Genomic DNA, 16,568 nt, shown 5'->3' with positions numbered 1-16,568 from the left:
AACTTTCCCAGTTATATGCACTGCTATATACTACAGAATCACATATTACCACACTTTCCCCACAAAGCATAACCTGATGACAACCTTATGGCAATTTTTACCGTTTTTGGGTTCATTCTCACATAACAACCTCACCTTTGTCAAAGTCACTTAAATCAGTGGATTCCCCATTCTCTGCTTGTAACCGAATAAATTACTTCTCTGTATCTGTGGCTCCTGTAGTATAATTTTCATATCATATTCAGTGAGGTGCCCAAGCTCAAGATATGGTGGCACTGTACTGATTGATCAGAGTCTGTGCATTCAATGCAGCTAAAGCTTGCATCAGCCACCTGCGTGAAGCCCTCGTGTGTATTTTCATTGTAGCTGTATGAATTGGAATGGTAATACCAGTTCTTGCTTGCCTGTGTTTTATAGTTCAATTCTTTTATCTTGACGGTTCGCACATGCCCGCCCAGACACGGGAGATTGCTGTGTTGCCAGTTGCACGCGTTAAGAGAAGCAGCACCATAGTATAGTTCGCAAACTTACTTTTAGGGGGGGAGCGCGCAGTTTGAAGTAAAGCCACCATGCTGCTACATAGACGTGGTCCCCGCATTCCGCGCTGTGCGCGATTCTGTCATCACTGCACTGCTCGCCTGTGCAGACACATGGTTTTTCGACTGCTTTGACACACTTTATCATTCGATTTCACAAAAACTATTTGGCCCAAAAATCTGATTTTTTCACATCTTCTTGACTGATACCTTCCTCCCCATAAATGACTTGTAGTAAACCATTGCACGAAATTTTGAAGAGTTTGCAGAGGTAAAAGTCCATAGCGTATACTTTCCATATGATCGATTTTAGTTGCCACTAGAAATTTCAAAAAATTACTTTCAAATGAATAAAATTCATGAAGGAAGACACTCCGTTATTGTTCATAAATAAAGAAAATATTAAGCACCGAATAAGGTTTGAACACAGAACCTTTCGCTTTGCAGCCAAACACTATAACCATTACACTAATGCAACTCGTAATTCGATGGACCTCCCGGATGACTTTAAGAGATCACGCAAAATACTGACAAAGACTATTGGTATGACTATGAATAACTCATGTTTTGTCGAAATACAATAGGAAATAAACAATTACCGCTGTTCTTTATTGCAAAAGAGCGGTTAGTGAGAATGAGAATGATACAAACACCTTCCCTTGCTATCGCCTGAATGAGGAGGCTTATTACTTGTTTGGTTTAATTAATTAATAGAATATGAAGCTATTGGTATAAAGAATGCTTTTTCCAAACTTTCTATAAAAGAAAGTCTGCTATCAAGACATTGCTTTTGTTCAATTACTTTATTTATGACTGAACATTTCTAAAACTGGAGACACTCGTCGGTGCTCTGCACTGCAGTCGAGCTCTGGCAACGTCGTTTTTTGTTCATTGGGTGACTGTGTTTTGTGATGTCAGATGCGCAGAATGAACCTAAACTCGGCCGCTGTCGTAAATGATGCGCATTTTAGTCTTTAATGAATTTAAAGTAGACTAGTAGTGAGATGCAGTTCAGAAGTGACAGAGGAATTGCATTTTCTGGTGTTGGGTTGTCACTGTGTGAATTCTCAAAATTGCTCTTGAGGCTGAGTCCTGCATAGATTTTGTGTATAAATTTTTATGGAGAAAGCAAACATTCTACTACTGCTTCTTACTCTAGCAATATTATCTTAGCATGTATCGCTGTTACTCAGAGAATGTTACTAGAATTGATAAAATGTGTTAAGTATGAAATGACACTCTATACATTCATACATTGGTGTGTTAGGGAGAAAACTACAAACATCAAAGGATACCTACTTCCTGGTGTAGCATGATGCGATAACTAATCATTTAATTTTATTCATAAAGACCATTGAGTTTAAGGTACCATCTTTTGGTTTCAGTTTTGTACTGTTCTTACTTAAAGTTCGCAATTTGCTGGCCAGCCTGTAGGCTGGAGCTTAGATAGAAGATGCAACTTGTTGGATTGGTACACTTTGCTTATGCATTTTTGAACAATCATATAGACTAGAAGGCTTTGAGTTCATGTTAGTTAGCAACTGTGCTTTAAGTTCAGTTAATGTACTTGTGTAGGACTTTGTTACATTTTTAACTTTATGACTAAATCATAATGATTTGCAGTTTACACAATGTCCAGTCTATTCGCATTCCTCAAAGACAGTTTAATACATTTGGATCAAAGTTGGAATGGCTTATTTTTATACATCACATACACAGTATTTAAGCTTTCAGTAAATATGGAAGACGATTGCTCGCTGTGACACGGAATCATGTCTTGAAAGCACCAAACGAGATGGTGTAGTGGTAAGACATTAGACTAGTGTGCAGGAGGACATCAGGTCAAATCCACATCTGACCATCCAGATTTATGTTGTGATTTCCATAAATCGTTCAGAGATATTGCTGAGGTGCTTTCTTTGTAAGGACACGGTTGATTTACTTCCACATCCGTCTTCAGTTTTGAGCCTATGATTACATGCTCTGTCTGTAATGACCTCTTAATCAGTTGTACATTAAACCATTATCTCCCTTGTTGAAAGCATACATTAACTAAATGACTAAATTTATTTAGATGATATTTTATCTCAATTTTTAAGATCTTTCTTTAATTGTTAGTGCTGTCACAACCTTGTTCTAGCACACCAAATAAAATGACAATGACAAGATGTACAAATTTAGCAGTAACAGCTAAAAAAACAAATACTTGGAAAACAGGAGTATTGTTCAGTGCTGTTTATTCGTGTATCTATGAAGTGTTAGGAGAAAATAAATGAACAGCTATAAAGATAACTTGTTTTGTGTACATTATAATACTAAATAGTATCCTGTGGTTCACTGATTAGCTGATGGCACTATAATGAAAACTGGGAAGTGGAAGAGCTTATGTCAAGTGGCTATGTAGGTAGCTTATTTACTAAAACAAATAACTCTTTGATTTGCACATTTTAAAATGATTTCATTTTGTGATTATAGACATCACCAAACAAAAAGCTGATTGGGCAGCATAGTGAAGGCGATGTGCTGTCACTAGTGTCAGATCAAACTGGATTTGCGGATTTTGGCAGATTTGGGCAGGAGGAAGAGGAGACTGCAGAAATGCAGATGCCAAGAAAACATGGGGCGTTTGAAGTTTACCGGAAACCTACTGCCCGTGAGTAGTTACATACAAGGAATACATGTGTTTTTACTTTTTATTTTTCCAGGCTAGAGAATTGTTATATGAGGTTTCTGAAAGTAATGTTGTTAGGTATCACGTGTTTTTATCTTGCAGGCTATTGTTGTTAAATTGCAAGAAAAGTTAATGAATAATGTATAGAACAGTACAGTTGTCCGAAGAAATTTTTTCTTCTCAAATCACTGCACATATTCTTTGAGTGCCTCAGAATTATATATTGTGAATGGTTTGACATACCAAAATTATTCTAGTGGGCTTAAGTGTGAGCAAATTTGTTAGTCTATTGTGACTGATTACAAGGAGAATGATCCTCCTTGGGGAGGGGAAGGCATATTCTATGTATCACATGAAGATTGGAATGCAGTTATCTCCCTCTTGAATGCTTGTTACAAACTTGTATAGCGGCTAGAATAAAAAATGCCAGAGAGAGAGTCATACAGAACAGCAGACTGTAGCAGTATCGATATGAACACTCTTGTAAGTCTAGCTGACTAGAGAGAGATCATATCTTTTGATGCACTGTCATGACCAAATGCAGCAGTTTTAGCATCAGGCCAAGATAAAGCCTTTGACCAGATTTCTCACCACTACTTGTTCAAACTACTGAACCATTTCAGGTTTGGTGGAAACTTTATTCAAATGATTAAAAATATGTATGATTACACCAGTTGCTAAGATTATCATGAATGGCCAATTCACCTGACGTCCATGCTGCCTCTCTGTTATCATTCTCAGTACCAGGTCTAATTTATGTACCTGTCCATAGAAACCAGGCAGTTTTAACAATATTTAAAAAATCAATGCACCAAAGCTGCTGACTGCAATGTGGCACATTTAGCACCATTTTAAAGCTGCAGTTTTCTGCTTCAATTCTGTTCGAAAGAAACCGCATTGGAAAGCTTGGCTTTGAGTTAAAATTATAAAAATCACTTAGGTGTTTTTAAGAATTTAGAAGAGTCTTACAAAGAAGAAAATCTAACTTTTATTTTTAGGCTAACTAATTTTATGGTATTATGTTATATCTTACTCTTTGTCTACAATCATTTCATATAAATTTCACACAGAATCATATTGTTTTTTTAGTGTAGAAAATTTTAAAACAAGATTCCAAGCATTGCACCACCACACTGTTCACGCTGGTAGCATGTCTCTCTACAAGAAGCCCTGCCACTCTCTTTCTTGTGTCTGTAACTGCACACATGACACACAAGAGCAGCATATTTCTTAGTAGTTGCAGGTATGTGATGCAAAATGTGTCTCTGGTAGCAAACCTGTTGTTTGTTGCTTCACTATTTTGTACGGCTTAAAGTGTATTATATGCAGCAAGCTGAGCTGCAAGCATTGTTATAAATTCTGTTAAATGAGTTTCTTGTTGTGCACTGCATTCTACAACCAAAACGCATTTGATGCCCCTATCAGCAGCAGAGGGAAATATAATTTTCACCACCATTTCATAGTTCTGTGCTGGAATGGATTAGACTGAAAGTGCTGGTCTCCAATATCCTCTCCAATTTTATTCATATTGTTAGTCAATACCTGAAGTAATTTCAATACCACACTCCCATTTTCCTTAGTTCGTATATCAAATATGACCTGATGCCTTGTAGACAATGTGCACACATCCTTTTTATCCTGTTCTCCAATGATCCAAAATCTCTTTTCTTTCTTGAAATGCACATATGGGAAAGAACACCCAAGAAATGCATTGTCTCACTTGTAGTTACTGGTTTCCAGGAACTCAAAACTGAATGACGCTTCAGGTTATTTCCGCTTCTTTCCATCTGGATTGTCTGTGACGCACACAAATTTGGCAGTGTTTTAAATTCCTTTATGCCACTGTCAGTAAGGAAGACTTCACTGCAATCCAGTATAGAAGTAGAGTCATCAGTATTGACTAATATCTGCCTGGGTGTTTTGTTCACAGGCAGAGGTCAGTAAATGTCAAATACAGTCCAGTTACTGTCTTTCAAATATGGCACAGCCATTGGATTTGACCCAATACCTTCATCATTCTCATCTGCACCTTCAGACAGGCTGTCATCGATCTCATTCACTAAAAGGACACTATGTGAAACTATGTACATCACTTACAGAAAAATTCATTCAGCAGAAATGTGTATGCTACACAATTGTGAGCAGTCATATACTGTTGCAAATTAGTAAATACGTACCTTCAGGCACACCACTGTATTCAGAATCATATGAATCACACTCTACATTATCCAGAGAGTTGTTATTGTTTATCAGATCCGCAAGTTTTGCATCTGATGATAAACATCGATGAATCATGATTACAAATGAAGCAGCAATATGAGGAATACTGAGAACACAAAGATAAATTTTAACACAAATTATGATGATGTAAAGAATACTGCTGTGCCATCTATGGATGCATTTTGTTACTAAACATCTGTAAAACATTTAACACTGACCAAACCCATTACAGTAATGTTGCAGTGTTTTGGCCTCAGTTAAATGTAACAACACATACAATTTATGGACATTGTGATTTTCGTTTGACCCCAGGCCTGTAAATCTTAGTGGTGTGGCACTTAACATTTGAGCCACTAGTCGGAATGATGAATTGTGAACTTCAAGCATATGCAGGTGACAAGGATGTCATTTTATGATTGGAGAAGGACTTGGAGGAACTCAATAGTAGCATTCATGAACATGAAACATCTGACTATGAACTAAACTGCAGGAAAATTAGCCTAATGCCAGTCAGGAGAGGATTCAAAACAGACAAAAACAGTCCATTCCAAGTATATGAGAACATCAAACTGCCAGGAATAATGGTGAGCCAGCTGCTCTCTAAAAACAAAAACGGACAACTGTAAGCAACTTCCGGCCAAGACGAGACACTGTTAGCAACACAACAAAGGCAGACTACAGTATTTGGTACAGAAGGTAGACTTTGTCAACACCAAAATACTCTCAAAAATGTGGGATGTTGGACTTTCTGTGTTGCAAAACATAATCTAGGAAAGTAATGACTGCAATTGGCTGATGTGTGTGTGGGGTGATTCTGCAAGTTGGGAGTGAATGTTACAACCCTGACATCTTAAAGGGATCTCTGTGATTACCACACGTCCAACAAAATGCAAGGCAATTTAGTTACAGAGAATCATGCAGATGTGCCACAAATACTCGTACAGTACACTGAGTGGAGCTGTGATGATATGTAAGCCAGGCAATATCCAAGTCCCAATAAATTTGGGAGAAATACATCACAAAGTGAACCACATCAGGCTGTTTCTACTGGAAAGTAACTACCTTGGGGCAGAAACTAGTGTACAGTGAGAACAAACCACTTCCCATCTATACCTGCTAATGAACAATAATGGAAGAGTCAGCCATAAGAAAGTAAAGTATCCAACAAAGGAGTGGAACATAATCTGGAAGAGTATCCACAAAGTGAGGAACTGACATAAGATCAACATGGAACAAAATAGTTCACAAAAGAATACCAATGAAAGAAAAGCTTCACAAAATACATTTGTCAGGAACTGTCAGGGGAACAAACTAAGCATCTGAGGTGGATGACGTAGCTGTGCCTGTTATCACATACCAAGGGGTACTGATAGTCGTTCACTGAAATTAGAAAGAGGACAAGTGACTGTTTTTAAACATTATGTGCTGAATCAAGAGAAACCAGAAGAGATTAGTGAGGAAGAAATTGATGACACAAACACAGCAGGGCAATGAAGCAGCCAAGATGAAAATTCTAATAGCCCCTCCGTGCTAGCAGTGCACTAGCGCTAATTTCAGTTCGGAGGAGTGGCAGCAGGAAAAGTTTGAGTGGTGATATTATACTCGTATTCATCAGTAGGTTTGAGTAATTTATATAGCTGGACTGTGCTGTCCTTTTTTGAATACTTGCGTGTTTTTAATAGTTTTTTTTATAAGAAAAGTTGAGACTATAACTTCATAAGCTATCCTTTTTAATGGGTGCCAAAAAGTCCTTCCTTTATTTCCACAATAACCTTTTGCCATAGTATACTTATTAGCTGTTTACCCATGAGAGGAGCATCTTTGAAAATGTGCTCAATACTTTCTACCAGACCATATATATCTGCCCTAACGTTTGTAAGTGTTCTTGGGAAGGTAACCATCCAATTTGTCAACAGATATGTAAGTGTTGTTCAGATTTCACATTGACACAACCACTCCCATGCTGTCAGTCAGAATATATGGACACAGAACAACTATACCATGCAACATACCGTATTTACTCAAATCTAAGCCCCACTTTTTTTCAGTTTTTGTAATCCAAAACACCGCCTGCGGCTTAGAATCGAGTGCAAAGCAAGCGGAAGTTCTGAAAAATGTTGGTAGGTGCCGCCACAACTAACTTCTGCCGTCGAATATATGCAGCGCTACACAGGCATGCTTTGTAGGCACAGAGATAAATACTGGCGACAAAACCTCTGCATCAGTAAATAAATTTTTTTTAAAAAAAAGGTGGAAGACGAGCTTTTTTTTTTTTATCCGCCCCGAGTTTCGACCACTGCATTTTCATACATTAACCAACAAAGTAAATACAAATTCCGTATTGTTCATCTTCGAATTTAGCAGAATTTCAATGTACTACGAAAATCCGACTGGCAAGACTGTTGCTAATAGGAACCTGATGAAATGTGAATCACATGCAGTATTCTCTTCACCGTAAGAATAATACGAATATAAACATTTTGCCATGTATTCTTTCGTGTTTGCTGCTATCTCATTTAAATCCTGTCTGCCTAATAAACTACAAAACTAGAGTGAGAGAACAGAAAACGCGGAATAATATACGTATCATGTCATGTTTATATTCGTATTATTCTTATGCCTAATAGTGATACAGTCAGAAACGAAGCACGGCAACTGACTAGATTTTTAAATATAAGATGACTAATTTCTGTGCAGAATGTAATGTACTAAAGAAGCGGCCGCAAAGATTTTCAAACGGAGAAAAATTTTCGCCTAACTCTCATTCAGAACATGTTCTATCATATGCAGTCTATTATTTGGTTCTTGTTGATCATTATCAAAGAAAGCAGCAGTGTAAGTAACAACAAATAGCAGTCTCTTGCCATTGTTTCACTAATGAGATGACTCCTCTCTCTCTCTTTCTCTGTGTGTCTGTGTGTGTGTGTGTGTGTGTGTGTGTGTGTGTGTGTGAGAGAGAGAGAGAGAGAGAGAGAGAGAGAGAGAGAGAGAGAGAGAGAGAGACTGACTTTGGAACAGAAGGAATTTAGTTAATGTTCTATAGTCTCTGGCAAAGAATTAAAAAAAAATGTAAAATGGTGAGTTGTGATAACCAAAATAGTTGCATAGGTTCGTTCCATACTCACATATGCCAGACCACACATTGTTGACAATTGGGAATGACATTTTATCATTACATCTTTATCATGCCTAGTGAACAGAATTAATATTTTTGCCATTGCCCATTGTGTTAATACTCATTTTGTAAGTCCTAGTTACTTTTGTTGATACTTGTTGAGCATGCCTTACTGCCTGGTGTGCTATGAGTAAATGACTTGTGTTTTTTTAAATAAGTGCAGTTCAGACAGATAAAATAAATCGTTTCTCTTTCGATTGTCAGGTGCATCTGATGCTGGAGTTGGTGTCCTTCCTGAACAGGATAGCCCGCAGGATGACAGTCAGCAACAAAGGCACCAGCATGAGCCATCAACTTCTAGGTGAGAATTTTAGTGAACCATTTCATTATACTCAAAAAGTTTAAGGTAATAGGGTGACAGAGCTGACTATGATTTTTTAATTTTTTTATCAATATACAGTTTCATATCTATTGTAGGGGGAGGGTAAGTTTTCTTTCTAAAGTCTGTTTCTCTTTCATATTATCTGCTTATCATTACTGCAACATTCTGGTTTGATATTGCAAGAATGTTATTTTTAGTTGCATTTTACTGAAAGATTCAAAATGTTCTCTTGGATATTGTAATTGCAGTAACACTAATCATTATAAGCTTTCAGTCAAAGTTATTGAAATATTAGCAATTAGACACAAATAATAAAAATTAGATTTGAAACATCACTGTAGTACTTTATACGATAGTTGTTGTTGAATAAAAAGCTGTCATGCTGCTGGAAAGCCAGAAAGGAAGATATTAAGTTAGTAAGATAATATGTTGTTGTGATACACACATTCTTCATTGTGCAGTTTGACTATGTTAGCTTTATATGTAGAAAGTAAAGTCAATGTATGGTCTCTGTAAATCAGTTGATGTAGATACCAATATAATTCTATCAGCAATACCTTTTCTAAATTTTCCCCCCATCATAGCTAGTTGTTTTGCAACCAGTGATTTGATCCTAGTTTACAGTAGTTGAAAATTGTGTGCTAAAAAAGACCTTTAGCTCTTCTTTTTGCACAAAGCAACACAAGGTCTACATTAGGGAGTCGGAATTGACTACCCTTTTTCTATTGCAAAGGTTAATGATATGTGTGACAATCTGTTTTTTAAATTACAACATTATTAAATGGGGTAAGATGTTACAGCAGGTGCTAGAGTGTTCCAGATTTTCTGTATACCTACTTATTCTCGCTCCATCCCAAGGGCGCCTATACAGTTGTTTGTAGGTGGGAAGGGCTAGACATTGGTTACTGGAGTATTTTTAATATTTTTGAAGATGAATGGTGACTTACAAGTAGCATTAAAAATGTTCCGGTTCCGATCTTATTAAAAACCTGTGCAATGCTAACTTTTAAATTGTGAGAGAACACCGCCTGACTACACCATATTATTTTCCTTTCCCTAAGAGGTGGGGTGTGTCTTGCCCTGGGTATGGGTACCCTTGCTCCATCCTGCCACCTGCCTTTCTATTGCCTATAGCAGTGCTGTTCATGCAGTCCAAGAAGACACTTGGTCAGGTCAGTGATGGGAATACCTGGATTAGCAGATACTGATGACTGATTTGAATGATTTCCATTCATCAGCAACGTAGCTAACAGACAACGCAATGTTTAATGCATATAAAGTGTCAATAACTAGGATAATTTCAAACTAAGTCACACAACATTTCAATAGTCATTAACTTTGTGTTTCAATTCTGGCTTTGTAGCAGATCTCATTGCATTTGGATTGTGTTAAAACTACTGCTATCATGTTGATTATTTGGAGGAAACATCAAATGTGTAAAACTATGCTTAAATGAATGGCACCAATAATGGTTGGTTGGTTGGTTTTTTTCCCCATAATTCTGTGTGTATTTGATATGTCATGTGACTGCTCTTTCCATTTGAAAATGACTAGTTGTATCCAAGATTGCTTCTTTCAAAATGGCGATCATGTTGGTAACACAGCCTCACAGGTTTTCCTTCCCTTGCATCTCATATTACTTGACTTTAAATGTCTATTTATCCACCTTTTTTTATTTTAGAAGAGTCTCCCTACACCTGTGAACAACCCTGTATTACAATAAACATGACTGAAATGTAAATTCTAAAAAATAATCTGAGTAAATATAGCAGATTACAGTCTACATGGCTTCAGACCCAGTCCTTGTGAAGATGAAACAGATCTGAGAAAGTGTAAGGGAGATACTGGTATTACCAACATGACGTATCTGGTATGTTCTAAAACATTGTGACTCGTATGACTTAACAGCAGTGATATGATCAAAATGGAAGTCATATTGGTGAAAGTTAGTCCATAAACCAAATATCAAAAACTTGTACACTTTAAATTACTGGATCTGCATAGAAGTCTGTGAATATTTTGCTGACTTGAAATGTGCATTTGTAGATTGTATCTTCAGAAGAGAGGAAATTTGGCATAAAATTTTTGTTTTGGTAAGCTATGAAAGGGGTTCAGGTGGCAAAAATGTGACAGTTCTTGATTTGGGTGTACTCATTAAATTGTAATCTTTTTATATTAATGTTTCCAAAATGACCTGTGACAATTTTGTATAACAGCCAACATTTATTGGATGCTTGCATACAGAGTTGTGTAATGAGCAGGTACTAAGCTCGCACGAGGTTACCGAGTGAGATGGAATGGTGGTTTGCACACTGGACTCACATTTGGGGGGACGATGGTTCAAACCCACTTCCGGTTTCCTTAATTAGGTTTTCTGTGCTTTTCCTACATCTTTTCAGGCAAAAGACTGGGTGGTTCCTTTGAGAGGACACAGCCGATGTCCTTCCCCGACCTTTCTTTATCTGAGCTTCTGCTCCATCTTTAATGACCTCTTTGCCAATAGTTTTTCAACATTTTCAACATCAATGTTATATACATCATTATCTTGAGTCTTCATGCCAACTCTTGTGGTGTAAGACTTGGAGGCTCTCCTGGGCAGTCTGTGCAGTGTTGGTAGGTCCATGCTCTATCTGCTGTGATGTAAGAATATATGCTGGTGAACTCCAACCACAGCGCACTGCCGCACTGCCTAAGGTGTACATCAGACAAATAAAAAAATAAAAAAAATACAAAACAATTATTTTAATTAATACTGAATATCAGATACATAGAAACAACATATTTATGTGCTAATTAAACATCATACCCCTGATAGTAAAATTAATTACAGACATAATTGCTGATTTATAGACAAACAGAAAACTTTGCCTGACTAAAATTTATGGGAAAAATCCTGAATTTAATTCAGCAAAAATTCCGGACACTCATGGCTGCACATTAAAAACATTCACTTGCTAAGTTCCCCCTGTGGGTCCGGGGGTTAGAATAGGCCCGAGGTATTCCAGCCTGTCGTATGAGGCAACTAAAAGAAGTCTCACATGTTTTGGCCTGTATGTGATTGTGTCCTGAGGGGTTTGATATCCAGTTTTCAAAATTTTTAATGAAAAGCGAGCCAATGGAGGAAGGATGCCTTACATGGTGCATTGTGTCCATCATGCGCTGAGACCTATCGCATCCTTCATCGACATGGATCTGCACTTCTGCTCATTCTACAACTGGTGAGTGAGATCACCCTCCTGGGTGCATATTTTTCCATCAGCTGTGCAGTATTGTTTTCTACGCTGATGATAATGGACTTGTTTGCTTGGTTGTGCCTGATATCCAGCACGGTAGCCAGTCCATTGTGGCAGGGCAGCCATGTACCCTGTTGGTTGTAGCTCCCTGACCACACAGGGATCGCTCTGCTGATGCCTGCGCCGTTCTCTCCCCACATATGCCGAGGAGTAGATGCCAGTCACCCTGGGGCATCGGGACTCCCGGCAATGGCCATCCTACCAGGTGGCGCCCGTGGGAAGAGCCCCTGTTCGGAGTGGATGGTATCATGGCGGATGACATGCGATGAAGCATAGTCCATCATCTCTTGCTGGTGGTCAAATACCAGCAGTCTCTAAGTGTTCATGGCCTCAATTCAACACACAGAAGTACGACCCCAAATCGTTCCCCTCCCTGGCCACATCATGGGAGGAATGTTAGGCTAAGGATGGGAGCAGCTTTTATTCACCCCGGTATGTTGTATGTTCGAGAGCTGATGGGGAATCTTTCATGACTATAAAGCCTCAGATGTTTGTTGAGCATTTTGAGGACAAGTTTGGGTAGGTGGAGGGCTTGTCCAAAATGAGATCTGGGTCAGTCTTGATCAGATCGGCATCCTCTACCCAGTCACTGGCGTTCATTGCTTGTGAAAAGCTGGGGGATGTTTCTGTAACCACCACACCCCTAAGAGCTTAAATATGGTCCAGGGTATCATATTTCACAGGGACCTTCTTTTGCAGTCTGACTATGAGCTGCGTGCCAATTTAGAGCGGCGAGGTGTACATTTGGTTTGGCATGTCCACCAGGATCCAAGGGGCAATCAGGTTGCCGCCAGTGCCTTCATCTTGGCCTTAGAGGGTGATAAATTACCTGAGAAGGTCTACCGCTGTGATGTAAAGCTCTATATCCCTCCCCTGATGTAGTGCCTTAAATGTTGGAAGTTAAGTCATATGTCTTCCTCGCTGTACTTTCAGCGTCCCATGTCGAGATTGGGGACGCTCATCACATCCCCATACTCCCATGTGCTCTGCCTCCCATCTGTGTCAGCTGTGCAGAACACCATTTGCCTTGCTCGCCTGACTCCAGGATTCTCCAGAAAGGAAGGAAAATCATGGAGTACAAGACCCTGGACTGACTAACCTACACTGAGGCCAAGAGGAAATTCGAACGCGTACATCCTGTACGTATGACATTGTCTTATGTCACCGCTACAACAGTTCTAGTCCCATCAGCTCCGCCAACCTGTCACCTCTGAGAGCCAAACGACTACATTGCCCCCTTGATGATGGTGGTGGTGGGGGGCACTTCCCTCCTTGTTGCTCCTACACCACCTACTTAAGGAGCAACACCCCCCCCCCTCCCCCCAACCATCAGGGATATCAGTCCCCACTTCTGCGCCGGAGAAGCCTAAGTCTTCTTCAGCTCCTCTCAATAAGAAGGGGTCCCTTGGGTCACTCCCTTCCCAGGTTTCTGCTAGTGGGAAAGATGACACCCACCAGTAGCTGAAGAGCCCAAAACCAGTTTGTCATAGGGCTTCACGCTTATCCTCAGAAACCCAAGGAGCAGCAAGAGAAATATTAAAAAAAAACGATCCTCAAGACCAAGGGCCGAGCTATGGCAACTGTCAAGCTTTACACCTGCTTTCTGCAGTGCCCTGCAGGAAACCTGGTTCTTGGCAATGCAGACCCTTGCCCTCCGCGGCTATAAGGGATATTGCAGGAACCATAGCGACTATAATAGTATGTCAGGTGGAGTTTGCGTTTATGTCCTAAACTCAGTCTGTTGTGAAACTGTGCTCCTTCAAATCCCTCTTGAAGCTGTGGCTGTCAGAATAAGGATGACGTGGGAAATAACTATCTGACATGTTTATCTTCCTCCAGATGGTGCAGTACCCCTGAATGTATTAGCTGCACTGATTGATCAACTCTCTAAACCTTTCCTACCTGTGGGAGATTTTAACACCCATAACCCCTTGTGGTGTGGCACCGTGCTTACTGGCCGAGGCAGAGACGTCGAAACTTTACTTTCTCAGTTCAACCTCTGCTTCTTAAATACTGGGGCCACCACACATTTCAGTGTGGCTCATGGTAGTTTCTCGGCTATTGATTTATCAATTTGCAGCCCTGGACTTCTCCTGTCTATCCACTGGAGAGCATATGACGACCTGTGTAGTAGTGATCACTATACTGTCTCCCTAAATAAAGAGACTTATTTCCGTATATAATATAATAAAATAATGGTATAGATGATGATAAAAATGTTGAAATGCATGGCTTTTTAAAATGTAGTGAATTAATGAGATTAATTTTTTGGCATGAATGACAAGCACAATAAGCTGAGCTATGCCTGGAAATAAGTTCATATTAGTTCATATTATTTTCCAGGTGGAAGTAGTTTCTTTCTCCGCTGTAGATTTGTGCTTACCCTTCTTTATAATGCTACGTTTGGTCGCTGTGTTCACCTTCGAAGTCTTGTGTTCCCGTTGAGCTTATTGAATCTTCGAAATTTTCCAAAGTACGCAGGTGGGCTTCAGTTCTTGTAATTATCGTTCTATTTGAAATAACAACTCACACTACCTTTCTGTTAATAAAACAATACTGTATTTTTCTAAGTGGTGCATGTATGAAATACATACTCCATACTTATTCATAGCAAACCCAAAATGGCGGTCTACAATTACTTGCTTAAAATGGCATGCTTCTCACTCGTTCACTAGCTGAGCGCGAATCCTTCCTTCCTCCTACTGGTACAAGGAAAAACTCCTCTGTTTTTTTAACAACTGAAAATCAAAAATACCTGACGGTAGGCATGGGCTACCACTTCATCTTTTCTCTTTGCCTTTAAAGAAGACGAAAACATAAAAGAAATGCAAAAGGTTTATCACACCACTTCCCCATCTTCCTGTCACTGCCTCGTCATCAGGCCCATGGACGCCTGCCCAGATGGGCTTTAAACAAGGCGGACTGGGAAACTTTCACCTTTGCTGTCACCATTGAATCTCCCCCATATGGGAACATCGATGTGGAGGTTGAGCAAGTGACTACAACTATCCTTTTTTGCGACAGAAAATGCGATCCGTTGGTGGTCACCAGAAGTCGCTGAAGCAATTAAGGAGCGTCGGTGAGCTCTACAGTGGCATAAGGGGCACCCCTTCCCTGGAGCACCTCATAGCCTTTAAACGGTTCCGTGTCCTTGTTGGTCAACTTGTCAAACGACGGAAGCAGGAGTGTTGGGAGAGATACATCTTGACCATTGAGTGCCATATGTCACCTTCCCAAGTCTGGGCAAAGATCAAACACATTTTCAGGTACCAGACCCCAACAGGTGTTTCCAGTGTTAAAGTAAGGGGCGGGTTATCTACCGACGCAATTGCAGTTGCCAAGCACTTTGCTGAGCACTATGCTCGAGCCTCTGGGTCAGAGAATTAACCCTCAGCCTTTTGCACTCTCAAATGGCAGCTGGGAGGGAAAGTCCTCTTGTTCACTACATGCCAAAGTGAATCCTATAATGCTCCATTTACAGAGTGGGAGCTCCTCAGTGCCCTTGCACATGCCCTGACGCAGCTCCTGTGCCAGATCGAACCCACAGTCAGATGATTAAACATCTCTCATCTGACTACAAGTGACGTCTCCTCGTCATCTTCAATTGGATCTGGTGTGATGGCATCTTTCCATCGCAATGGCTGGAGAGCAGCATCATTCCAGTGCTCAAACCCGGTAAAAACCTGCTTGATGTGGATAGCTATTGATCCATCAGCCTCACCGAAGTTCTTTGTAAGCTGCTGGAATGTATGTTGTGTCGGCAGTTGGGTTGAGTCCTGGAGTCACGTGGCCTACTGGCTCCATGTCAGGGTGGCTTCCGCCAGGGTCACTCTACCACTGATAATCTTGTGTCCTTCAAGTCTGCCATCCGAACAGCCTTTTCCAGCTGCCAACACCTGGTTGCCATCTTTTTTGATTTACAAAAAGTGTATGACAAGACCTGGCAACATTGTATCCTTGCCACATTATACGAGTGGGCTCTCCAAAGCCTGCTCCCGATTTTTATCCAAAATTTCCTGTCACTTCATAATTTCCATTTCCAAGTTGGTGCCTCCCATAGTCCCCCCCCCTCCCCCCCACCCCATATCCAGGAGAATTAGGTCCCGCAGGGCTCTGTATTGAGTGTATCTTTATTTTTAGTGGCCATTAATGGTCTATCAGCAACTCGGTTAACCCCATGGCTCTCCGCTGCCACTTCCTCCCGATTCTTCACATATACCGAGGCCATGAAGTGGTTTACACTGCCGGCTCGATGGCTGATTATCACGTTGGCTTCTGTGTTTTGCACTGCTCCACCAGTGCTGGTGTTGCTGAACGGCACCTACAAGGAGCAATCATGGGCTCTAACCCA

General features: G+C 40.1%; 1 protein-coding gene across 3 annotated transcripts in view; it reads left to right on the top strand.

Moving 5' to 3' along the window:
* LOC126162223 (ralBP1-associated Eps domain-containing protein 2) overlaps positions 1–16,568 on the top strand; it is a 116,079-nt gene that overhangs the window by 80,875 nt on the left and 18,636 nt on the right. For all 3 annotated transcript variants that reach the window (XM_049918581.1, XM_049918580.1, XM_049918582.1), the window contains 2 exons: positions 3,012–3,189; positions 8,807–8,903. In XM_049918581.1, the coding sequence (XP_049774538.1) occupies positions 3,012–3,189; positions 8,807–8,903 (275 nt within the window). The remainder of the gene's footprint in view (positions 1–3,011; positions 3,190–8,806; positions 8,904–16,568) is intronic.

The sequence above is a fragment of the Schistocerca cancellata genome, chromosome 2, assembly GCF_023864275.1.
Source record: "Schistocerca cancellata isolate TAMUIC-IGC-003103 chromosome 2, iqSchCanc2.1, whole genome shotgun sequence".
NCBI lineage: Eukaryota > Metazoa > Arthropoda > Insecta > Orthoptera > Acrididae > Schistocerca > Schistocerca cancellata.
Note: the sequence above shows the minus strand (reverse complement) of the source record. Positions and strands in the feature narration are given on the sequence as shown.